Source organism: Mustela erminea, chromosome 7 (assembly GCF_009829155.1).
Source record: "Mustela erminea isolate mMusErm1 chromosome 7, mMusErm1.Pri, whole genome shotgun sequence".
In the NCBI taxonomy this organism is placed as follows: Eukaryota; Metazoa; Chordata; class Mammalia; order Carnivora; family Mustelidae; genus Mustela; species Mustela erminea.
The window spans coordinates 26,270,687-26,296,846 of NC_045620.1; the positions used below are offsets into that span (position 1 = coordinate 26,270,687).

General features: G+C 48.2%; 2 protein-coding genes across 9 annotated transcripts in view; one reads left to right on the plus strand and one right to left on the minus strand.

The window, feature by feature from the left end:
• TPX2 (TPX2 microtubule nucleation factor) overlaps nt 1-1,223 on the minus strand; it is a 70,783-nt gene extending 69,560 nt beyond the window's left edge. The window contains exon 1 of one of the 2 annotated variants that reach the window (XM_032351054.1): nt 1,142-1,223. The gene's annotated coding sequence lies outside the window, so the exon portion shown is untranslated. Of the gene's footprint in view, nt 1-806; nt 827-1,141 lie in introns of those variants that run through there. The other variant, XM_032351053.1, reaches the window with a different exon arrangement.
• Nucleotides 1,224-1,327: 104 nt separating this feature from the next.
• BCL2L1 (BCL2 like 1) overlaps nt 1,328-26,160 on the plus strand; it is a 50,673-nt gene continuing 25,840 nt past the window's right edge. The window contains exons 1-3 of one of the 7 annotated variants that reach the window (XM_032351057.1): nt 1,328-1,419; nt 2,958-3,651; nt 12,808-13,570. In XM_032351057.1, the coding sequence (XP_032206948.1) occupies nt 3,088-3,651; nt 12,808-13,035 (792 nt within the window). In that variant the 5' untranslated portion in view covers nt 1,328-1,419; nt 2,958-3,087 and the 3' untranslated portion in view covers nt 13,036-13,570. The other 6 variants (XM_032351061.1, XM_032351059.1, XM_032351062.1 and 3 more) reach the window with 6 other exon arrangements.

Here is a 26,160-nt window from a genome sequence, read left to right on the forward strand (position 1 = left end):
AATAAAATATTAGGCAAGGAAATTATATGGCATGTCTTTATAAGCTGTGTGTTAATTTTAAAAACTGAGGCAGACCGAAAATGTGGAGCTCAGTCAAATAAGCAAGATGTAGAAGTGTTTTCAGCAAGCTATCATTTGTATAAAAAAATCTGTCCACGTAATTAGCCTGTGAATACACCAGCCATCTCTGAAGACCTCAGAAGAAAGTGATGAATGCTGTAGGGAAAGCAGGGGTGGGAGGAAGATTTAACTTTTTCATTCTGTGCTCTTTACATATTTGTAATTTTCGGTGTTCTTGTATACCTATTTTTAATCAATTAAATGAACATAAAACACCCCTCAGTGTTTAGGATCAAGTCTAACTCACTTCCATGGTTGACTTTCTAACCTCCTCCCATGTCACATTTCCTCTCCCTCACTACCTTCCAGTCAACTTGCTTCTCCTTCAGTTTCTGGAAAATGCCAAGATCTTCCCGCCTCGGGATATTCTGCATAAACTGTTCCTTCTTCCTAAGTTGCTGTTCTCTAGGTTCTTACCATGGGTCAGCATTTTCTTTTATTTCCTGTCTTGGATTCTGTGTCATCTCTTCAAAGAGGCCATCCCTGGCCATCCTACATATACAATTTGTTGAATAAATGCCCCCCCCCCCCCCCCCCCCCCCCCCCCCCCCCCCCCCCCCCCGCTAGGCAGGCAGGGCAGGTTTACATCCCTGATCACCCAGTCTAAAGAAGTACCTCCCTTCACTCTCTTTATGACAATACCCTGACTCACTCCTTTCATAGCACTAGCCATTATTTGAAATTACCTTGTGTATCTTCTTAGTTGTTTACTGTCTTTCTCCAGCTCAAGGGTTTGTCTCCGTAAAAGCAGGGGCCATGTCTTGTCTTGTTTCTATCTTTAGCAACCCAAATAATAAATATTTGTGGGATAGATTTATGCAACATAAAGTATGGACCACACACTGTGCTACAAATTTCATAAATAACAACTCTTTCAGTCCTCGCAATAACTGAATGAGGGAGATTGGTTAAGGAAATTGAGGCACCAAGGCGTTGAGGAACTGGCCCAACTGACAGAGTAGGCATCCAAGACACAAGATTCTTAGCTACAACGCGACGCTTTTTAGATATATAAACTCACAGATGGATGAAGTTGACTGATTAAATGAACGAACTCATGGAAAAATGAATATAAACGTTGCTTTTTTTTTTGCGTCTCCAGAGTCCCCAGATCTGCCGCAAGGGGGCGCTCTATCCTAGGTCTTGACGCCAGTCCTCAAGGCGCGCACTCCCTTTGCGTCTCGGGCTCGCGCGCGCTGCCGCGGCACCGGAAGTGACTGAGCTTGCAAGTTCCCCCGGTCTCTTCAGGGGAAACTGAGGCCGGCTCGTTCGGAAGAGACAGCGCGAGCCGTCAGCCAGGTAGGCCGGCCCGGGTCCGTGGCGCGGAACTTGGCCACGAAGAGCCCTCGCGTCTGGAAACGACCTGGCCGATGAAGGGGGGATGTGGCCCCCCACGGCTCGCGGGGCTCGCAGGTGAGAGCGCCGCCTCCCCTGTGCGTGGCAGGCGCTACGCCCAATGGGAGCCCTCGCCGTCCCGCTTCTATGCCGACTGGGCTCGCTGATTGGCCACGCCGGGGCGGGCCGCCGGGGGCGAGACCCCTCCTCCCTGAAAGGACTAGGGGGCGCCCCTGAGGGAGAGCGGTTGCCTGGCAACGGGGCGGTGGCCCGGCGGGTACCCGGCCTAGCGCGCGGGAGAAGCCGCCAGGCCGCAGCCCACCCGCTCCGGGCTCCGGAGAGGTGCAGCCCCCGGCCCCCAAGCCTTCCCGGGGGCGCCAGGAAGCCGCCTTGGGCCTGTCCTCAGGAAAACGTGGTCTCAGCTGTTGTGGGTGGCGGGGGGGGGGGAGGCTCGAACAGGCCTCAGTCCCTCTCCCTGACCCGAGGAGAGGCCCGGCGCCTCACCCTCACCCCGTCTTTGTGCAGGGCGCCGGCGGCCATTGTGTCCGTGCGGGGAATGGAGGACCCGGCAATCCCCCCCCACCGCCGCCACGTCCAGGGCCGTTGGGGAAGTCAAAGAAAATCAGCGGTGTTTCTGGGGGGTCCCCGGCCGTCAGCCTCCCGGAAAGGCCCCGGGATGGCCTTTCCGAAGTCAGACCGCAGATCCGAGGCAGTTTCCCCCTCCCTCTGTCCCTTCTCGAAACCTTGAGCCCCATTGAGAAGTCCCTTCAGGGTTTCGGAAGCCTTACCCTGAGCTGGTACTTAAATAGAAACAACAACAACAAAAAACCTAAACCCCACAACCAGCCACCTCCGGGAGAGTTCTTCTGGCTCCCAGCAGGAGGCGGAGAGCCAAGGGGCGTGCAAGAGCGAGGGGGCTGGGCTCCCGGGTGGCAGGAGGCCGCTGCCGAGTGGCCGCCCTCGATCCAGGCGATGGAGGAGGAAGCAAGCGAGGGGGCCGGTTCCTGAGCTTCGTAATTCCTGTGTCGCCTTCTGGGCTCCCAGCCTGCCGGGTCGCATGATCCTTCCAGCCGGAGCTCCTTTTTTTTTTTGCCAGCCGCCGTGAGGCCGGCTGACTTGCCGGCATCCCGGCTGCCACCTCTTCTCCCGACCTATGTTACAAAAGATCTTCCGGGGGTTGCACCTGCCTGCGGCTGCCTGAGACGGATTTGAATGTAGGTGGTGCGGAGGTGGGGTGGAGGGGCAGATTACCCGTGGGGGTGACTTTCTGAGGAAAGCATTTCGGAGAAAAGGGGGTGGTTGGGGTGAAAAAAAAAAAAAAAAGCCGGTATAGTGATTCAGAAACAGCCCACGGGTGCTTTCAATTTGACTTCATTGAAGTCTTTTGGAAGCTAGACCCAGACCTTCCTAAGAGCTACAAAGAAACCAGTTCTGGTATCTGAAAGGGGAATAGGATATTGTAGGGTAAAGGGCATGCATATTAATTTTTTTTTTCCCTTAAGCTCTTTCTCTCCCATCAGAACCCTATCTTGGCTTCGGATCTCAGAAGAGAAGCACTAAGCAGAGACCAGACTCAGTGAGTGAGCAGGTGTTTTGGACAATGGACTGGTGGAGCCCATCCCTATTATAAAGATGTCTCAGAGCAACCGGGAGCTGGTGGTTGACTTTCTCTCCTACAAGCTTTCCCAGAAAGGATACAGCTGGAGTCAGTTTAGTGATGCAGAAGAGAACAGAACTGAGGCCCCAGAAGGGACTGAATCAGAGATGGAGACCCCCAGTGCCATCAATGGCAACCCATCCTGGCACTTGGCGGACAGCCCTGCGGTGAATGGAGCCACTGGCCACAGCAGCAGCTTGGATGCCCGGGAGGTGATCCCCATGGCAGCGGTAAAGCAAGCGCTGAGGGAGGCTGGGGATGAGTTTGAACTGAGGTACCGGCGGGCATTCAGCGACCTGACATCTCAGCTTCACATCACCCCAGGGACAGCGTATCAGAGCTTTGAGCAGGTGGTGAACGAACTCTTCCGGGATGGGGTGAACTGGGGTCGCATTGTGGCCTTTTTCTCCTTCGGTGGGGCTCTGTGTGTGGAGAGCGTAGACAAGGAGATGCAGGCATTGGTGAGTCGGATCGCAACTTGGATGGCCACTTACCTGAACGACCACCTAGAGCCTTGGATCCAGGAGAACGGCGGCTGGGTAAGGACCACGCCCCTTGTGTGTACCTTCTCTTGGCCTCCCATCCGGGAGATGTCAAACAGCCTCTCCCCCATATCTCTTTCTGTTGTGCTGGGTGGTTATTGGAGACTGTTTGTTAAGGAGATGTGACCAGCCTCATTGCACCACAAGAGGTTAACTGTTCTCAAACACAGATGACCTAGTTCTTGAAGGACCAGGCATCTTTCATACTGGTCACCCTCATGACCCCACTCTTTCATACTTGTGTTCCAGTTTCTCACTAGAGGAAAACACAGCCTGTGTGTTCATTTGGGCCCAAATCTTTGCAAGTGGGAAGTTATTCCAGGGCTCCCCCTCACCCTGACAAAATGGCTCACCACAGAAAGGGCTGATGAGTGTAACGCCTCTGAGCCCCTCCATTCTTACTCCCCCGGGGATGTCAGTCTTGTCGTGGGCTTCCCTCCCACAAATCAAGTTCCCTTTATTTCAGAGTTTGCATACATGTTCCTCTCGTCTCAGAACAGGGTATGGCCAGGCAGAAGTTCCCTCTGGCTTTGATGGCTGAGGGTTGTCAGATTTTAGGGCAGTGTAAGCTGTGCCAGTGGGCCGGTTGTGTTTGTGCTGCACCCCTCTGTTCGTTTGCTCTAAAGGTGCAACTTTCTGCACAGTTGGCCTGTTTGTGGAGCTCTTGCTGTGTCACGCATTAAGCCTGGGGACTTTGCACCTCACTGCCTGGGGTCGGTTGGGGAGCTCCAGCTGTTCTGCCTGTTGCTTTCCAGCCAGGGCCCTAGGGCCTCTTCAGGGAGCACTGTTGGCTGGCAAAGCAAGAACCTGGTCTGTGGGGCTCTTTGGAATATGGAGATTCAGCAACAGACTTCAGAAACAAGCGATAGAGGTGTGAGTGCCAGCCCTGTCATCCAACCAGCTGTGTGACCTTGGACAGGCCGGTTTACCCTGAGCCTCAGTCCCCCCCCCCCCCCCCAAAAAAGGTGGCAAGCCCTCTTTGCCTTGCAGAACATTGTAAATCTGGGAGCTAATGCGAGCAGCTGACTACAGAAACAGCAAGTTTCTGTAGTAGTTGTTATTGGTTCCAGACGCAGGAGTCGCGCCGCGCCCCCATTCCTTTCCCAGGGAGGGAGAATTCTCTCGCCCATCACCAACTTAGGAGCAGATAGTGATGAGAGTTCTTTACCAGTGGTCATTGTAGACAGTTTTTGCTCTTCTACAATGAACTCAGTCCTAATTGCCTTGCTGATCTCCCTGCCTAGAGGAGATGCAGGGCTTATGAGACGTATTCGGTCCCCTCAGCACACCCAGAAAATTGAGCAGACTGGGCAAAATAAGTCATCTGTTGAAGGAGCCGAGATGGAAGGGTCCTTGCACCACGGACTCAGGAATGTCAAGAATGCAAATTATCCATAGGTGGGCCTAGGGCGTGGCACTTCAGTTTACCTCGGAGCCAGACACCGCCTAGTTTGCCCTTCCCCCTGTCTTTTTTCCCATTTCTTTGCAACTCCATTAACTCTTCCTGCTGCCAGTTCTTGTAAAATACAAAGGGGTCAAGTCAGTGGAGGTCAGATGACTGGGGTGGGGTTGGGGGAGGTAAAGGTGGAGAGCTCTTGAGCTAAGGCTGACCGGACTTGAAAGCCGTTCTGTAAATGAACTCCCTGGGGGGATAAATGATTAAATAGTTCCTGTTGGTTTGTGTGATGACCTCGCCTATTCCCTCCTGCTTTGATTCTCTTTGGGGGCAAATATTTGTTCAGCTGATTACAGGAGGGACAGGATTCCAGCATTTCAGACCCAGCCTCTGAGGCATCTCCTAGTAGAGATGTGGGCCTTGTGCCCACCTTGCCTGACTATTGTCCTTGGGTAGGGGTGCTAATACCAGGTGGGTTATTGCCAGGTATTAATAAAAGGCAGTCTGGGAAAGGTGCCTGTTCTGTCCAGCAGCCCCTGCAGAGGGCTGCCTGGATCAGAGAATTGCCAGTCGCCCAGTATTATATACAGAAAGAATTTAGACACAGCAACACTGGGCAAGTTCATTAGATCACCCCTGGATTGAAATTCCATCTTCTGTATCTTTGCTCAAGAATTTTCAGAGCCCGTTAGACAATATACCATATGTTACTTCCTCTTGGTGAACAGAGGGGATGTGTACAGAAGCCAGTTATATCAGCACCATTTTGGGGCACACCTGCTCCTTGAGGCCAGGAGGTAAAGAATATTAGAGATCCTTTGGATAGAAGCTACCCACACACGTCCCTGTCAAATACCATCCTGTTTGAGCTGCACTGACTGGCTCCTGGAGTGGCATCTCAAAACCCTCTTGGAGGCTGTGGCAGATCCACGAGTGTAGGACTTGCGGGCCATTACTACCCTGCGATAATGCTTTAAGTTTAGCATCCCTGCAGAAAAGGGGAAGGAAATAAGCGTTTACGGAGTACATCCCATGTATGAGGCATTGTTTTGGTCTTTTACTCACGCAACCAAAATTTTCTGAGCATCTACTCTGAAGCAGGCCCTGTGCTAGGCGCTGGCAGTAAGCCTCACATGATACCTTCCCTCATGGAAATGATGTGCTGTTTCATATATCCCACACAGTAACTTTTCAAGGTAGGTGCGTTTCTTCCCAGTTTATATGTGAAGCTCCGGGTGACTGGCTCCAGGTAGCCCTCAGCCAGTTAAGTGACTTGAGTGGGAATTTACACCAAGGTCGGCCTGAGTCTGAAGCCTAAAGTCTTTTCCATCCACATAAGGTTGTCATAAGAGTGGTAAAGTGACCCAGATATCCTGGCACAGAAAGGCAGAAATGCTGTTGGGCCACACAGATATGCCCATGGAGGAGCTCGCTCTGGTCTGTGATCCTGACATGGTTCAGGAAGCCACAGGTAGAACAGTTCCTTTGTTGGTAGTAGCAGGTTCCCCAAGGTATGTGTGTAGTAGCCTCAGATTCTGGCGTTGGTAAAGGCATCAGGGTTTTTGCCCAGTCAGAGTGACCTTCTTGTCAGTTCTTTCGTTGTTAAACCCTCTCAGGCCCGGCCAGTAGATAAGAATCATGTGTGTTGGGGGGGGGAAAGGTGGCCTGCTTTGGTTATATCTTCTTGATTGTGGGTGAGCTCCAAGGACTGGAATTCCACATGTGGCCACACCACTGCCTGCCGGGAGTCACCTAGCAAGATGCTGAACCTGTTTGTGTCTCGTCCATCCATCTCTCCTACCTGTAAAATAGAATAATGACAGCCACCTGCCAGAGCTTGACTCTAGTAAAGAATCTAGAACAAAAGCCCTTCCTGGGCCTTAATTGTAGGGTGGAAGCACTTGTTTTAATGAGTGGACCATCTGCCTCAGAAAACTGAACTTTGGCCCCATAGTCTCTCAAGAAACAAAGCCAACTCCTGAGATACTCATCTAGAATGAAATGTGTGATACGATCTTCTCTGTAGGGACAGAGTGTTTTGGGGGCTTTCCAATGGGAATGTGGACAATTTTAGGGTGAGGACCCAGGTGGCAAGGCATTTTGGGATCGCAGCCCCTGGGAAACCCCTTAGCTTGATGGAAAACCATTGTCGAGAGCAATGAACTGTTGTGTGGAGGGAGAAAACATAATTTGGCCTTTCCCAGGCTGCCTGATTCTGTGGTCTTCTAGATCCTGTAGGTTTCTTCTTGCCTATTCTGGCTTCTTTGTCACGGGTATCTGTCAGCTGAAGCACCTCAGTGACCTTTGTAGATCTCAGCAGCTGTTGGCAATTCTGCGGTTATCTTGGGGAAACCCCATTAGAAACCCCAAACGTGGAAATTTTTAGTAATCTCATTCAGGTCCCAAAGTGAGGTAGAAATGTGTGAGGGACTCCACCTCAAAACACTCAGTTCTTCTGCTTGTACATTTGAGGTTGCTCTTGGAACTCTGTCACCATCACAGGTTTTTCCAAACGTCCTGGGACTAATTTCCCCAGTGGCCCCATAGAGCCCTTCAGCTTCTGGTAGAAAATTACCCAGGTGTTTTTTCAGGGGGTCCCAACAGAACCCAGAGGGTTTTCTTGACTTTTGTGTGGGCAGTCACCAGATTTGTTTGGGCTGCAGGAAGCAGTGGTTGTCAGCTGTCCTTTCCCCAGCAAGTATCTGTCTTGAGGCCAGTGGGCTTCAGCATTTTCCAACGTCCTCAGCCTTCCATCATGGGGCTTTCGTTCAGCAACCGTGGTCTTGTCTGGGTTCGGCATGGATGGATTTAGGAGTAATTCTCAGTGAGCTGCTCTTTGACAGAAGTATAGTTTCCTACTGTCTTAATTAGCAGGGCCCTGTCCCTACCCCCACGCCCAACCTAATTCCAGAGAGTCCTCCCTAGGGACGTCTCCTTTCTTGTTGAAGGAGTCACTCTGCTCCTGGAGCAGCTTCTGTTCTGTCCCTCCAGCCGACAGTCTTTCTTCCCCATTCCCAGTTGGCAGACCTGAGTCAGACAATCCACTGGGTCTTTTTGTTCAGCCTGGGGAAGAGAAGACTCAAGAGATTATGATCACCAAATATCTGGAGGAAGAGGGGCTGTGCCTTTTTTATTGGTAGAGTACCCAACAGAACTTGGATAAGTGAAAGTAACGTTGGTAGCATGAACTTAGTGTAAAGAAGACATTTTTCACACTATTAAATCTCTACCAGATTTTAGGAATTTCCTGAAGGTGGAGTCCGCATTTGTCCACACTTGCTTCCTCAGCACAGAGCAGAGGTCTTGGGCATAGCAGGTACCTAATGAAAGAGATGCCCACCAAATTTCTGAAGAAACAGACAGTTATCAAACCAGAATAACAGTAATGGGAATTTTCACTGACCTGATCATTCAGTCATTGAGTCAGACGATATTTTTTGAGTTCCTATGTCCAGGCTGTCCTAGGTATTAGGGGTACTATTGCCTTAAATAAAATTAAGATTCCGTCCTTGTGAAGCTCACAGTCCAGTGGGGAGAAATAGACAATAAGCTTGTATCACATATATAAAACATCAGGTGATAGTAAGCACTCTGAAGAAAATAAAATGGGTTAGGGTCATGCCTTGCAAGGGAGGTGGAACTGCAGTTTTCAGAGATGGGTATCACTGAAAGATAGTGTTTGAGCCAAGGCCTGAAGAATGTGCAAGAGGAAAAGTGGTTGGGACTGAGAGGGGAGAGGTGGCCAAAGGCCAGATCGCGCCGGGTGTTATAGACCATGCTGATGACTTGGCTGTGGATGAATGAGAGAGAGGCCTGGAGAGAGTTTGCAGCAGGGGTGAAGTGATCTGAATTCTGAAAGGGCTGCAGCCAGGAGGAACCAGTGACAAGGCTGGTGCACCTGCCAGGTGAGAAAGAAGAGTGGTTTAACCAGGAGGCTGAGGTGGAAGTAGTGAGAAGTGACTAGAGAATACAGCCAGGCTTACACAAGGTGTATTGATGGAAGCCACATTTTTTAAACACCTAGAGGTCATGAAATCAAGTCTAAATAAGCTAAATGTTCTTTAGGGATAATTATCTTTGAATTTGGCATCCTGAATGGTCCTCCATTCTAGCAGTAGTTCGGTCTGAGTAACTGCAGCTTGTCAGGCCTAGGTCCTAGCTCACCCACATCAAGCTGTGTGACCTTGGGGCAAATAATACTTGCTTCATCAGGTCATGGCAAAGACCTAATGAGGCATGCCTGTGATGTGTAGAGCCTGGCGTATGTTGGTATCATAATTCTTACCATCTTCATCACAGAACTCGTATCAGAAACCCATTCAACATCCATTCTCTTTTTTGGACTGCGTGCCCCTCCAACACATCCTCAAGGCAGACAGGTCCTAGCAGTGTTCGTCATGACAGGAGCTCTTGGTGTTCCTATGTCATAGTGGTACAAGCACTGGTCTTGGGATTCCTGTTCTGCTGTCAGTCTGCTCATACTCGCTGTCTTGCCTTAGCCGACTCACTTCACCCCCAGGCCAGTTCCTCCATTAAGGCCCAGTTTCACATTAGTTACATTTAAGAATGTCTCTTTTCTATCAACAGCTATACTTTAACTACAAAAATTAAATAATCCCAGTGTAAACGTAGGGTGGTTTCTGAGGGACCCTTCAATAATAATAAACCACATTTATGTAGTACTTTACAGCTCAGAAAGCGCTTTCATATCCATCATGCCTTTTTGATGCCTACAGCCATCCAGGGAGGTGAGCAGGAGGGAAGGCAGGCTGGGAAAGGTGAAATGGCTTGCCAAGGTCACACATCAGGGGGAAGATGCAGGACTTGGATTTTCGGATCTGCACTTGATCACTTTTTTGCTGTGTGACCTTGGGCAAGTCTTTTAACTTGTAAATGACCATCATAATAGTGCCTTGTTCGAAGACTCAGTGAGTTAATCCATGTCTTAAGGCTTTCAGAACAGTGACTGTACATATTAGCAGTAAACAGCAGCCGCATCCTAGGGCTCCTTCTGGCTTCCCGTTTATTACATATTGATTTTTGCAAATAGTGTTTTTGCAGAAAGAAACTGCCGTTGGGACCTTCTGGTACTTGGTTCCATCCCTGATGAGACTCCCAGTCCAAGCTGGAGCCTTACAAACTGGCTCTAAGCTACAGGGCTTTTTGGGCAGACTCCAGAGCTCCCCTCGGAACTAGAGGTTTTTCTCTCGCTCTTCAGGAAATGCCATTGCAATGACTTCCATGGACTGCTTCCTGTCCCAGCCCTGCAGCCGATTCCTGCTGGCGAGAGTGTAGAAACTGGAAAGTCATGTCCCTAAAGGCTCCCCCCTCCCCACAAACTGCTTTTTTTGGACATGTCCCTCCCTTTCCTCTTGTCAGTTACTTTCTTTCCTCCCTCCCTGTTGACCCTTCACCTAGCTTCTCTCTCCAGCCCTTGATCATCCCTTTAAGATTTGAAAATACATTTCCACTTAGTTCTGTCAGGCTTTTCCCCCATCCCGTGCTGGGGGGCTGGTCAGAACTTCTGATCTCTCTTCATGGCTCCATCACTCAGTAGCAGTTTCAGTCTGGGACTCCCCCTAGAGGAACATTAAGCTTGTCACTTGCAGTGCCTTGTATCATCCATTAACCTTGAGTTCCCTCAGAGGTCCCCACCCCACCCCCCACCCCCTACCCCCCCCACCCCGCACAGGATGGAGACTCCTTAGGGAGATTTTGGAGGTTTGGCACATGTAAATCCTGCCTCTTAGAGACTGATGACAGAGGATAGAGTGAAGTGGGGCTGCCCCTCCCCCCTTCACCTTTCTGGAGGAAGCTAGAAAGGTTGAAAACCTTGTTGGACAATCATCTGAGGAATGGGAGCTAGCTTGGGAGGGGATTGGAACGCATTCAACTATGCCTCAGATCCTTTGTTCCGCTCTTGAAAGGGAAACATTCCCCTCCCTCCTCCCTGGCCACACACACGTGCCTTTGTTCCCCCCGGTCAGGCGGAGCCAGGAACACAGTGTCCCTTCCAAGGAGCCTGACTTGCCTCCCCAGAGGCTGGCCTCCTGGTCAGCAGGACTGGGATTTTAGCTCAGGAACCCCCCAGTCTCCTGTCTTTTCTGTGGAAGAGCCTTTTTCTCAGAGGCTGAAAGCTTGCCTACAAACAGCTGTCCAAGCGCTTCCCTGGAATTACTCCGTGGGATGCCCACATCCCAGGATTAAACAGTCCCTCCCTCTTATTCCACTTGGTGATTAATATTATTGTTAACATTACTATTAATAGTACCTAACATTTATCAAGAGCTTACTCTATGCCAGGCATTGTTCAAAGTGCTTTACATTATTTATTCCATTCACCTAGCAGCACTTTGAAGTTATCCCATTTTGCAAATGAGGAAACTGAGGTAGAGAGAGGTTAAACAACTTATGCAAGGTAGCACGTTTAGTAAGCGGCATAGCCACTTACAGGCTCCCACTTTGAAATACTGCGCTCCGCCCTTTCCCCTTCACTGTACCAGCTAGGTGATGGTGAGCGTTTATCCAGGGCCACTTACATGACAGGACTTTTACCAACATGATCTCTGTGTTACACTCCCAACAGTTTGATCATTATAGGACATGAGATTTGGAGGGCTTAGTTAGCAGGATTTGAAACCAAGACTGCCTTACTCCAAAGCCTGTGTTCTTTATCTCTACCCTCCTTTAAAACCTACAAGGTTATCGTCATTCTACGGTTGAGAAAACTGAGGCTCAGAGAAAAATGACATGTGCTCAGGGCCTTGTAAGCTAATTAATACCAAGGCAATCTGGGATTCAGATTCAAGATGACACCTTCAACACTTTACTGCCTTAGTAGTCTGTAGCATGATGATAATAGCTATTATGTGAGTGTGGATGCCTTTTAATAATTTACGAGGCTCCTTTGTATTCATCATTTTGAGTAGGTGAGGTCGGTACATTCAGTCCCATTTTAGGGAGGAAACTAAGGTAAAGCGAGCTTGTCCCACAGTAAATGGCAGAGTCAGACTTAGGATCCATGTTCTGACTTTGAGCACAGTGTTATTGACCATGCCTGTCTTCCCTAAGGCTGTTCATCGCTTGGAGCTGTTCTCAGAGTTGTGTTTCATTTGTTAAATCAGCAAATACTGGTGCAGGCTTTGTATGTGCCAAGTGCTGGGGATCCTGTGGATATTGTGGTGAGTGGATCTGGGTCCTGTCCCTCAGTGGACTGTTTCCACATACCTTGGGCCTTATTGGTATCCTCCTGCCATCTGAGTCAGCCTGTGTGTGTCACCCATCCACCCCCTCTGTTGCAAGACACACCAGGCAAGGTTCATTATGGTTGGTGTGTATTGATCGCCTTCCATACACCCATGTGTAAAAGTCTGGACTCAGATTTGAAGTTTAGCTTGTTTGCTTGCTTGTGGTGTAGTACTAGGCATATCAGCTTCAAATTCTCACCCTTAAATGAGAGAAGAATATCAGCCCATCAGAGTAAGCAAGAAAGTGAAATGCAGAAGTATTTTCTAGTAATGATAACAGATACTGTGTGTTGAGTGTTTGCTCTGTGCCAAGTACTGTGTTTATGCCCTTGACATAATCATCTTGTTTGATCCTCACAGCTGTGTCAAGACAGAGAATCCAGAGCTTCCAGAGGCTCTCTAACATGCCTACACTAACATATCTTACAAGAGGCAGGTCTGGGTCTTGCACTCAGATGTATTTGGTGCCAAAGCCTAACCTCAAGCCACTGTGTCATTGCTTCTTCGCAGGTCCGGACTGGCTTATTTTACCCCGAGTTCCTGGCACACGGCCTGAGGTTGGGTAAGGGCTCAGCCAGCATCTGCTCAGTGAACAGGGGAAGGGTTATTATTAGATGCAGGTTAGGTGACAAAAATGTCTCTGTCCCTAAGGAAGCAAACTCATTTATAGCAGGAGGAATAGACCTGAAACACTCCAGGCAAACTGTGCCATGTCTGTGGTATAGTTTCCAGAAGTAGAAGAAGACAGACGCAATGGCTGCATCCCACAGGTGCCCTGGACCTCTGCCAAACCAGCCCACTTCCACCATCAGCTCTCCAGTTGATGACTCTGTCTCAAGGCCTCTGTCTCAGGCTGCATCGTCAGTATGCACCTTCTCCCTTGCCAACTGCATCACCAGCCCAGACACTTTTCTGTGCCAATAGTGGAAAGTGTCAGGAAAGGGAAAGATCACCCAAGGCTTGAATAATAGCTTTCTCAGCAGTGTAGCTTTGAATAGTTCACACTGAGTCCTCAGTTTCCCCATCTGTAAAAGGAAGATAATAGTCATCCCTTAACAAAGATGATAGCAATCTCTTTCTCATAGGCATGCTGTGTTTCTTTAGCCTGGATCACTGTTCTCTAAATTTGATCAGGACCATCATCTTACCATTTAGGTCTCAATTTAAATATCACCTCTCAGGGCGCCTGACTGGGTCAGTGGATTGGGTCTCTGCCTTCAGCTCAGGTCATGATCTCAGGGTCCTGGGATCCAGCCCTGCATCAGGCTCTCTGCTCCATGGGGAGCCTGCTTCCCCACCTCCACACCCCCCCCCCCCCGCCTAATTGTGATCTCTGTCTGTCAAATAAATAAAATCTTTTTTAAAAGATTTTAAAAGATTTACTGTCTGTCTCCTCTAGTAAAATCTAAGCTCCCAGAGTTTAGGGGTTTTGTCTCATTTTTTCCTTCATCCCTAGCATCTAGCAGAGTGCTTGGCACATAGGAGACACATAGGAGCAAATATTGAATGAGTGAGAGAGTGACCCTGTAGCCCATCCATGCCTGATGTAGTATACTCAGTCAGTGTTAGGTATCAGTATTAGGAAAATGTGGACCATTGGAAGGTTTTCGGTAGGTGGAAAGAGTGTGACAAGGGCAGCCTCGGGAGGTAAGAACCACCCAGGCAGATCTGGTGGGTAGAAAGTGTATGATGCATTTGGGAGGCAGTGAGAAGGCAGACTGGCTGAAAAGGGTCTGAGTTGTCAGTAATGCTGGTCAGGAAAAAAGGAGCAGTGACTAATGGTAGAGGCTTCAGGGCAGAGGGATGGGGATAGTTGACAGTACAGATGGGGCCAGTGAGGAGAGGCCCAACTCTGGAGGGATGCCTCCAGGTCTCCCGTAACTTCTGGGAAAGAGAATCCCTTTCCAGCTGGGGCACAGCAGGCAGAACTGCACAGAGATAAAAGCCAGAGGCACCTGCGACCTGTGGATCAGGTAGACTGCCCTGGTTGTTATTTTGGGGCTCTGGGCCAGGTGCAGATTCAAAGGCTTGATTGAAGCCTTTTGGCAAGTCTTGTCTCAGCAGGGTAAACATCACCTGTCTCCTGCCACCTGTGGCAACAATGCCAGGAAGGTACCCTAGGTAGGCCCAAAGGGGCCCAACTTTCTTGCTGCCCTCATGGAGCAAGAAATACCACCAGGAGAGGCCACTCCTTTCCTGTCCTACAGCTCCCTTTCTGAAGGGCTCAGGTGGTAATAAGATAACTCCCGTCCAAGCAACCCCTGTGGTTCTGGCCCAGGGAAGGCAGGGGCAGGGCTTTGGGAGCCGTTGACAGCTGGGCCCAGCTGGGGGAAGGGGTCAGTTTGGAAGCAGGTGCAGATTTCAGAGAGGGCGGGGCCTGAAGGGAAGTAGGGATCTTGGTAGACTACAAAATTTCCCTCCCCATCCCCCAGCCACAGCTGGCTTCTCTAGGAACCTGATGACCTAGTTACAGTGCTTAGAAATTGTTAGCTTAGCTTGCAGTTTAGGGCTGTACTGGTCTCTTCTCTCTGAGGCTTCCTGGGTCCAAAAGGTGTCCTGGCATTCCCCCAAGTGGGTTCCATGTGAAGGACATGCACCATATCACATGTATAAGCTTCTTGTCCAGTCAGGCTTCTCCCTTGTTCTCTGATGTGCCCCTCACCTACCCAGTCCCAGGCAGAAAAGAGTGCCCTGCCCCCATCCATGCCGACCTCTCTCTGTCTCTGGGGGGTTGATGGGTGACAAATAGAGGTCACAGACTTCTTCCCTGGAGGTTTAGTGGGGGGAGAGAGAAAACTCCTATTGCCTTAGAAATAGCTTGAGGATACCTACCCATTTCCTCTTTACCTTCTCATCTGTATGATCTTCAGACTTGATGGAAGGCGGTGGAGGAAGAATCTCTTGGGGGCTCTGGAGGCTCCAGCCCTTCTAGGCAATAGCTATTCCTGTTATTCCTGGTGTCTGCCTCTCCATGGCCTCCCTAGGATAAATTCCATCAATTAAGAGTTAGATACAAAATTTACCAAACCAATTACTGAATCCTACTTGCTCTGTAGCTTTCCTTGGACAAATTACTTAGTCTCCCCTAGCCTTAGTTTCCTCTTCTATAAAAAAGAGGTAATAGTGTGTGTTTGTGTGTGTGTGTGTGTGTGTGTGTGTGTGTAAAGGTGGTTTTATTAAAGCCTGGGACAGGGCCCATAGGCAGAAAAGGCTGCCTTTAGTGTTTTTCTTGAAAGATTCTTGGGAGCATGAAAGTAACTGGTAGGATACATGTAACACTTAGCATGGAGCCTGGCATATAGTAGTTACTCAGTATGGTGGCTACTATTACTGCTGTTGTTATCAGTGTCTTCACAGGTGACCAAGTTGCTGTGATTGCTGTTGGAGCTACTCCCTAAGAGCAAACTTGTAGGCTGAGAGAGTATGTGGATACGCTTTGAACCAAGAGCTTGGAGATTTTAGGATTCCTGAAGCTGAGCCCTGTGGCCCATAACCTTGCCTTCCACCTCCTCCACAAGTGCCCCAAGTCATGCTTTGTACACAGTGAGTGTTGCTGACCCGGCATTTGGCAATAGGGCATATTTTCTTCTATCTTTGCCAAGTGCCTCCAAGAGGGCAGAGATGATCTCCTCTGCTTTATTTACTGCTGTGTCCCTAGAACCTGCCACAGAACCTGGAACATACAAAGCACTCAGTCATTATTGTCAACTAAGTGGAAGACTTAGGGAGTTGAACATTAAAACACACATGACTTGGGGCGCCTGCCTAGCTTAGTTTGTAGAGCATGTGACTCTTCGTCTCAGGGTTGTAAGTTCGAGCCCCGTGTTGGATGTAGAGATGACTTAAAGGTAAAATCTCTAGGGGGTGCCTGGCTGGCACAGTCAGTTAAGTGTCCGACTCTTGGTTTCGGCTCTGGTCATGATCTCATGGTCGTGAGATTGAGCCCCGCATCCGGCTGTGAGTTCAGCGCAGGATCTACTCGAGATTCTTTCTTCTCCCCGCCCCCCCCACACCTCCCCCTGCTCTGTCTGTCTGTCTGTCTGTCTCTCACACACACACAAATAAAATATTTTAAAAAATAAAATAAAATCTTTAAAAAATAATAAAAATAAAGTACATATGAGCATAGCAACACTTAGTAGGTGCATGCCACGTGCTTGAATGATTAAACGAGGTATTCTGAGGACTCTTGAGTTTCTCCAGAATGGCTTCACTCCTTGTTTGCTGTGTGGCCATAAGCTTCTTGCCCAAGCTCTGCCTGTTGCCTCATATGTTGTAGAAAGATAACACCCGCCTTGCCTCCCTCGTGGGCTAGCTGTGAGACTCAGGGAGATGATAGATGAAAAAGCACTTTGAGAACTATAAATATTTGGTTTTGTTGCAGTGCCTTGACTGAGGAGGTCACAGTCATAGCTGTGTCATTCATTCATTCATTCATTCAACCTACATTTTTTGAGTGGAAGTGATAGGTAGTTCTCTCACTTATCTGGCTTCATGAATTTGGACAGTTTAGTTTTTTAAGTCTCAACATCTTTTCACAGAACTGTTGGGAGAAGGACTAAAGTAAGGTACTCTGAGCTTATTGAGGCTGAAAACTATCTCATTCACTGTTATCAACTACTGTTCAGCCTAGCAGTTGGTGGCTTGAGTGTTCAGTGACATTAAGCCATTGGTTGCCTTCAGTAGTCAAATTACCAGACAAGGCCAGAATTCTGAGTGTGATTCAGATGGGAAGTAGAAATGAGTATTAATTAACTCCTAATCTCAGATGTCCTTGCCAACCTAGGCTGGACTGCTGAGTGGGAAGCCTGACCCAGCTAGGATGAGCACTGCTTCAACATAAAACTGTGAGGCACAGCGGGCCTCACCCCACGCTCACCTCTGATTCAGAACAAGAACAACACCCCTTCCTTGTTCTACCCACTCTCCGTCTGCTACTCAGCTAGAAAAATTTCCCTTTGCTCATAGCACCCACATTCACATGGAATCGTGGGGGTTACCATATCAAAGAAATCTTCAGGGAGTCATCAGAAATGGCCCTTTGGGGCAAGGTCAAGGGAGGGAGCCCGAGTCTAAGGCTCAGGGTCTCCTGGGACCAGGTCAGTCAGCAGGTGCAGGCATGAGGCCCTGGGCTGGTGGCTAAGTGATGAAACTGAGAGTTGTATAGGGCCAGACAAGAAGTCAACTCAGAGGAAACTTCCTGCCTGTCCACACAGGTGTCTGGGCACCTGGGGGCAGTTTCTGGTCTGATTCAGTGGTGGAAGTTGGCATTCCAAATTAGTACCCCAAGCCTCAGTGAGGAAACCCATGGAACTCCAGAGCAAAGCCTGTATGTAGTTCACACCCAGGTTAGTATCTTTGAACACCCAGCAGACCCCCTTCAGGTTGAAAGAAGCCCTAACTCTGGGTTCCACAGCACTCCTACTGGAAAATTTCCAAGGGCAATGTAATAATAGCCATAGCTCCCTTTATGGGGCCCCTGCTGTGGGTTGAGCACTATGGTGGGAGCTTTTTAAGAAAATGAGATCATTTTGTTACTGGAAGTATGGGCTATGGAGTCACAGCTGAGTTTGAATCTGGGCTCCATCATGTACCAGCTGTTTGATCTTGGGCACCTTCCCCTCCCCCCTCCTTTCTTTGAGCCTCTGAAAAATGGAGACAGTAATATGTGCCTCATAGGGTTTCCTCATACATGTGATACTCAGCACAGATGTTAGCGTAACTTTAACAATAGTTAACATTTCTCATGCAATTACACTTCAGGTGTTTCATATATATTAATTCTTAGAATTCTCAAAACAATACTAGTGAGGTAGGTACTCTTAATGTTCTCATTTTACAGAGGAGAAAGGGGAGGCATAGGGAAGTTTAAGGGATTTGCCGAAAGATGCACAGCTACTAATTGGTGAAGTTGTGATTTGAATCCAGGCCTGCCGGCTCCAAAGCCCCCGCATTCCCCTGCTGCATGAGGACCCAGTAAATGTTGCTGCTGTTACTCTTGTATCCAACATTGTAGCTGTCTGTGGTTTTTGGTCTGTCTACTGAATTCTGACCTCACTGAAGGCCAGAAACCCATCTTAATCACCTTGCCTCCCCAAAGACCAACATAAAACTCATTAATATTTGCTTAATGGCTGAGAATATTCCCTGTCTTCATTAATCAATCAGTAGCTCTTTATCGACCATTTCCTGTAGGGTAGATTTGAGCTAAATCCTGGGAGGAATGCAAAGTACAACTGTGCCTCTGTAAACGGAAGACTGGGTGTGTGTATGGTTGGGGGGGGGGCATTCCAGAGCTCTGTGTCATTGGCAGAAACTTCCACAGAGGAGGCAGAAACAATACAGGTGGCTTGGGGATGTTTTCCAAACTGGGATTCCCACCCCTCCCTCACTGGGCCACTCCCTCCATCTCCTGCAGAACAAGGTGGTACAGATTGCCTGCTTCTGCCCTAGGCAGAAACCATTTGTCTTCGCGCCCTCTGGAGTGAGTAGGGTGCATCTTTCTTGCTCTTGGAACCCGTTTGTGGGTGCCTGGAATGACAGGGAAGGAATCAGAAGTTTGGAGCTGGGAAGGGACCTTAAAAAAATCACTACTGCCCCAGCACTGCAGCCAAAGTGGTCTTTTAAAAACCAGGTTCATGGGGTACCTGGGTGGCTAAGTCAGTTAAGCGTCTGCCTTTAGTTCAGGTCATGATCCCAGGGTCCTGGGATCGAACCTTCCATCGGGCTCCTGCAAGGAGATGGCTTCTCCCTCTCCTCCCTGCTCGTTCTCTCTCTCACTATCTCTGTGTCTCTCTCTCTCTCAAATAAATAAGATCTTTAAAAAAATTTAAAAATAAAATAAAAACCAGGTTCAGATCTTACCACATTCTTGCTTACAGCTCTCCACCCACTTGGAATAAAACCCTGAGTCCTTACCAAGTCCTTTAAGGCCTGCATGACCTGGTCCTGGCTGCCTCTCCATCCTCCATCCACACTACCACTCCTCCTCTGTACTCTGGCAGGGCTTCTGCTCTTCTGGTTTCTGTGACACTTGTCCCTGCCCGAGGGCCTTTGTAGTTGGTGTTCCCACTACCTAGAATGCTTGCCCTGGTGTATGCCTTGCTGGTTCTTTCCCTTGAGCTCTCAGGTCACCTCCTCTGAGAGGTTCTGTTTGACCTTTGGTCTAACGTAGCTGAGCTACTTTTAAATCGTTCTCTAGTCATTTGCCTGGTTGTATTTTTTGTCATAGCACTGACCTCTATCTGACATATTCCTTTTGTTGTTTACTTGATTTTTGTCTGTCTCTTCTACTGGAATACAAGCCTCATGATTATAGGGACTTTGGTTTGTTCATCATTTTATCTGTAGTTCCTAAAATTATTCCTTGCAGGTAGTAAATACTGTTCAGCGCATGATTTTGGAATGCATGATTGAATATATGAATAAACCTGATATATTGTTTTCATTTTACATATGAAAAAACTGAGACCCAGAGAAATGAAGCCATTAAGAATTGAGTGTTGTTTCAGTTCACTTTTTGAATTGTCACTACGTGCCAAGCACTGTATTCAGTGATTTACATGCATTATTTTTGTCACTTATCTTTAATTGGTATAATGAGTTGTTTTGGAACACCATTTTTTGTATACCATTGCAGTATTTATTTATTCATTTACTGCTATTTATTATTATTATTCATTTATTTGACAGAGAGACAGCAAGAGAGGGAACACAAGCAGGGGGAGTAGGAGAGGGAGAAGCAGGCGTCCTGAGGAACAGGGAGCCTGTCACGGGGCTCTATCCCAGGCATGACCTGAGCAGAAGGCAGACATTTAATGACTGAGCCACCCAGACACCCCCCTGCCACATTGTAGCATTTAAAAGAAAACTAAACCAACTCTTATTTTTTTATTGGAACCTCATTCTGTTCTACAGAGTTGGAGGCAACTGAGGAAAATTCATGTAACTAGAAGGATTTAACTAGGGGTGTCAGGTGAAAGAAAAGTGTAGGTAAGAAAACTAGATCCAGAACTAAAATAAGTCCTCAAAAATGGATACATGAGTCATTTTGAACTGAGCAGAGTTTTTCTACTATTGCTATGTTTGATAACTAAATTATGCCCAGATTCTTGAAAATGATTTTTGTCCCTTTTTAAAAAATCTAACCACAGGATGCCTGGCTGGCTCAGTTGGTGGAGATGCAGCCCTTGATCTTGGGGTTGTGAGTTCAAGCCCCACTTTGGGGGTGGAGCCTACTTAAAATAATAATAAAATAAAATCCAAGCACACACATGACCTTGGGGTTGTCCCAGACTGCATATAATAGTCCAGGATTTGTTGGCTCCCTCACCACCTCATCAGCTGAGCTCCTGGACTAAGGCAGCATGATCTCTTCTTTCTCATTTACTAAAAGAACCAGTCCAGTAGGGAGCCTGGCTCTTGCCCTAACCCCTCAATGGACCCAGCCAACTTTGTTTCAGAGAGCCTCTTCCCCAGAAGATTTATTCACTGAGATATTGCCATTGAAGACCCATTTCTTCTCTCAAGACACTTTGAACTGAATTAGAAAGAGCGAACATAATGCACATGAAAAGAGATCTTGTGAAACCCACCAATAAATGCTAAATGCCAAGTAAGAGAAACACATCACAGCAGAGGGACCATTAGAGCTGGGGCTTAGCATAGTCAGGAAAAAGGAGGGCTGGTGCACCCAGCAAGGGGTCCATGTTAGCTAAGGTGCGCCAGCTGGGATGGACTCTCAAAAGGAGACCCAGAAGCCGCAGTGATCCAGTTTGGAGTATGTGTGGAAGGGCCCCTCTTGGGTGATAAAGCCAGAAAGGTCAGCTGGAGCCAGATCTGCGGGAGCCTTGGGTGCCAAGGAAAGATTCCGAGGCCCTCTTCGGCAGCCGTGGTATTCCAGGAGATGAGTCATTGCCCGACATAGATACCCATCCTGACCGCCTGTTGGTCCACTGATTCCCAGGTAGCAGTGCCAGCATCTGAAATGGGAGCCAGGACCTTGAACTGACAGCAGAAGAGTAAGTGTGGGGCATTTGTCAGTTCAGACTTTGACCATCCCATGTGCATTCATTCATTTTGGTGATTCAGCAAATGTTTATTGGGCACCATTTATATGCCAAGGCCTCGTGCTAAGTGCTGGGGGTGCTGTGATGAATAAGACAGTCAAGGACACTGCTGTCACAGAAGTCTTACATTAGTGGGGGAGATAGCTAGCCTGAAAAACAAATAAGATGATTTCAAACAGAAGCTTAAACAATGTAAAGAAAATGAAACTGAGTAATGGAGTATCTAGGGAAGCAACTTTATATAGGGAGATCAAGGAAAGCCTCTCCTAAGAGGTGACATTTGACCTGAGAGTAGATTAAGGAGAAAGAGCCAGCTTGGGAAGATTTGAAGCAAAGATTTTGTAAACAGAAAAGCAAGGCAAGGTTGAACTTGGTTTGTCCAAGATTTGGACCAATACAGATACTCAGCTCTGACACTGGCAAGCCAGTCTGGGCCTTTGTTTTCCCTTGGGAATGTTGGAGATGAAGATGATAACTTCCACTTACTGGCGCATGTAGCCCATGTCAGGTACGCTATGCATTTTCTCATTTTATTCTCCTACCCAGCCTATATGGTAAGTGGTCTGTTGGCCCCAGTTTTTTTTCCAGTGAGGAAATTAGTTTGGAGTGGTGAAGTTCTGTGCCCAGGATCCTGCAGCTTGTACACAGGAGAATCTGGATTCACATCCATATTGGTCTGGCTCTAAAACTAGAATTCTTTCCGTTGCCCCACCTTTGGAATAAATGAAGCATTGTTAGTTCAGGATGTGCAGAAAGCTGCTTAGCAAAAGGAGAGTTGGGGAAGCATCTTGGAATAAGGGTCTTAAAAGATACTAACTATCCTTGCCAACTGAGAGAACTCTCTTAGCTTATCTTCAGAAGGATGCCCCCAAAGCCTGGGGTTACTTTTGGCCTTTGCCAGAGGCATGTTTGGACTTAACCAGCTGAGTATCCCCCAATTTCCTGCTTTTACCATCTCAGCTGCTGGTCAGGAGGTTTGGGAAGGTGACATCATCTAGCTGAATCAGCTGCCGCTTCTAGACACATTAACAGGAACTGAAAGTCATTGCCCCTTCCTTTTGGCTCTGCAAGTCTCCCCAGAATGAACATGGAGTACAGGTGGTCCACCTCTCCGCAGGGGCTTGGCTGGAACAGTGCTCTCTACTTCTAGAGAGCTGGAAGGCTCATCTTCTTGGGGAAAGCTGTCTGGAAAGCTGCTCAAGCAAAAGGATCAGAGGGTCCTTGAGAGATAGAGGGATTCACAGGAGAGCCCCAGTGCCTCTCTTCCACCTTCATTTAGCCTTGTGACCTCAGCAAGAACTCCTGACCCTTCTGATCTCTTCTGCTTAAGTCTGAGGCCCAGGCCCAGCACTATAGGATAAGTAAACAAAAATATTATTTGTGGACTTTGGCCTTACGGCATTTAGAGTCTGGTCAAGAGGACAAAAAAACTTAGATTTCCATGCAGAGCATCCACCACACTGTGCTCTATTGGATACCACCTCTGCCCTGTGACCCAGTGACCGTAAAGGAAAAATATAAATTAAATACGTTTTTTAAAAATCAGAAGAAAGTAATAAAAAGATGGCTCAGTGCCAAGTGAGTAGGACAACAGATGGCTTATTTGCTCTGTGACTCTCCTTCTCTCAGCTTCACTGTTTTCACAGGTAAAACGGATTTCACCAGGGCAATGGCTCCCTGGGTCATTAGAATATTACATAACACACTAGAGCATTTGGCAGTGCACCCAGCAGCCTGGGGGTGTTCAGTAAATGGTAGTCCTATAGATAGGCTCTCAAAAGAAGGCCAGGCCATTGGATAAGGTCAGGTAGGGCTTCCTGGAAAAGGTGGTCTTGGAACTGAACTTTGGAGCCTGGATACACTGTGGATAGATGCTAATAGTCTGCTGTGTAATCTTTGACAGCTGACTTCACTTCTCATAGCCTCAGTTTTCTCTGTAAATTGTGGGTCCTGTTAGAACCCACTTCACAGGGCTACTGAGGGGGTTAATAAGGTGCTATATTAATAACGGAAACCACTGGGGTGCCTGGGTGACTCAGTGGGTTAAGCCTCTGCCTTTGGCTCAGGTCATGATCTCAGGGTCCTGGGATCGAGCCCCACATTGGGCTCTTTGCTTGGCGGGGAGCCTGCTTCCCTCTCTCTGCCTGCCTTTCTGCCTGCTTGTAATCTGTCAAAATAAATAAATAAAATCTTTAAAAAATAATAATAATGGAAACTACTGAATAGAGTCCCTCTCCAGCATGTGCTATTGTTGTTTCTTAATTTGGCAGGGGAACTAGCCTGGGTAAAGCCTGAAAGTGGGATGTGGAAAGGCCTAGCTGTTGCTTATTCCTTCTCTCACATCTTGATCGGCTCTCTCTGTTTCTTTCAACCCTTGCCTGCCTCTAATCTCTTACCCATATAGCAACCAGTGATCTTTGTAAAACAGAAGTTAGATCCTGTCTTTCTTCAGTTCAAGACCCTCCAATGACTCATCATTCACAAGAATAAAAGTGGATACAGTGCAGAGACAGATGGAGGACAGTTCCCTAGAAATAAGTGCCCAAGGCTTATGCCTTCTCAGAAGCTGCCCGGCTCCCATGTCCCTGCGTGTGTGCATATGCGCAGGCACAAGTGGATGACACAGTGATGATGCTGTGTACCCAGGACATTTCACAATACGGAAGGACATTGACCACTGCCTTGGGACTCTTGAAGGTCATCAGGGCTGAGAAAGCCGAGGGCACTCAGGAAGGCCTTCCTCCCCTCTGTATCTGAGTCATTTCCTGAGAAATACTGGTCATTCATTCATTTGTTCATTAACCAATATTTAGTGAGTGCCTGCCATGCACTAGGCACTGCACTATAGGTTGGGCATACAGTGTGAACTAACCAAAGCCCCTGTTTTCACTGTACAAGTGAGGGCAGAAGCAGGAGACGTGTAAAAAAAAAAAAAATTGGGTGGGTGAGCAAAGGCAGGAGCAAGAGACCAGTAAGAAGCTGAGCTGGGCAGGTCGGGGCACCTGGGTGGCTCAGTGGTTAAAGCCTCTGTCTTCAGCTCAGGTCATGATCCCAGGTCCTAGGATCAAGCCTCACATCGGGCTCTCTGCTCAGCAGGGAGCCTGCCTCTCTGCCTACTTATGATCTGTCTGTCAAATAAATAAAAATCTTTAAGAACCTTGAAGTTTAAAAAAAAGAAGAAGAAGAAGAAGCTGGGCGGGTGACAGTGCTAGTTTGTACCAGGGTGGAGGTGTGGCAGAAGTGGGGAGCAGTGGTCAGAGCTTTGATATAATTTAAAGGTCGGGCTAACTGGGTTTGCTGATGATTGGATAAGAGGTGTGAGACAGGAGTCCCCAAATTTTTGGCATGAGCAACTGGAAGGCGCTTCCTTCCATTTAATGAGAATGGGAAGATGTCATGACCAGTAGTAGTTTCCTGAAAGGACTATGGAGTCAGATTGCCTGCATTCAAGTCCTAGTTTGGTTGCTCTTTGACTTACGGCAAGTGTTTGATTTCTCCAAACCTCAGTTTCCTCAAATGTAAACCTACTTTCTGGGCCACTGGCATTTAGGTGCTGTGAAAACTAAATGGGGCTGATTTTTCTGAAGGGTTTAGGACACTGCCTGGCATATACTAAGTCCTCTGTAAGAGTTAGCTCTTGTTATTGTAGAAGGCAGGGAATCCCATGACCAAGCAGGGAGCAGGTCCCACCCCACCTCCACCACCCCCTCAAGGAGCCCACCCTCCAAGAGGCAGCTCAGACACCATCTGTCCAGCAGAGAAAAGCCACAGGGAGACAGCTTTCAGGGGGCATTAGATAGATGAGCCCTTCCCAAGAAACTTAATCTCATTCTCAGCAGGTGCTAATCCCAGCAGCCTCCCTTGGTATCTGAGCCTAGCCCACCCAGTTCCTTTTCCGTCCCCACCAGGAGTCCCAGACCCTCTTCCCCCTCTCACCAGCTCCAGCTGTCACCAGCACACTTCCTTACCAGATGGAGAAGCTCCAAAAGGAGGAAGCTGCCATCTATCTATCTGACTGAGCCGAGTCCCTCCCATGTATCAGGTCACCAAGGGCCTCAGGTGCCACCTGTCCAGAGCCCCACCATCCCCCAGGTGCCAGTTCCTGGGCGTGGTGCTTGATCCAGGCAGATCCAGGCTGGAGCCAGCTGGAGCCTGGAGCCAGCTGGAGCTGGGGACTCCCTTTGTGCCCCAGCTGCTGCCTGCCCTCCCACCCACAGGCAGAGAAACAGGCTTAACCCTTTGGATACCACACATGTAGCCAGAGTTAGTGGTTGCAGTTCCGACTCTGAGTATTGCACTATCCCAGCACACTGTTTTTAAGAAAGTTATTATAAATACAACAGAATATGTAATGCATGTATAAAGTTTCAGAAATGGGAAAAATGATCACCTGTAAACTTAACCACCCAGTTTAAGAAATCAAACATGTATAAATACCTTCAACTCCTGTGTGCCCCTGTCTAGTCACAGCCATCCCCCACCCATCCTCCTGAGATTTGTGTTTATTGTTCCCTTGCCTTTAATTTACTTTTTATTTTTTTATTTTTTATTTTTCTTTTTTTAAAGATTTTATTTATTTATTTGTCAGAGAGAGAGCGAGCGAGAGCGAGCACAGGCAGACAGAGTGGAAGGCAGAGTAAGAGGGAGAAGCAGGCTCCCTGCGGAGCAAGGAGCCCAATGTGGGACTCGATCCCAGGACGCTGGGATCATGACCTGAGCTGAAGGCAGCTGCTTAACCAACTGAGCCACCCAGGCGTCCCTTTATTTTTATATTTTTTAAGATTTTATTTATTTA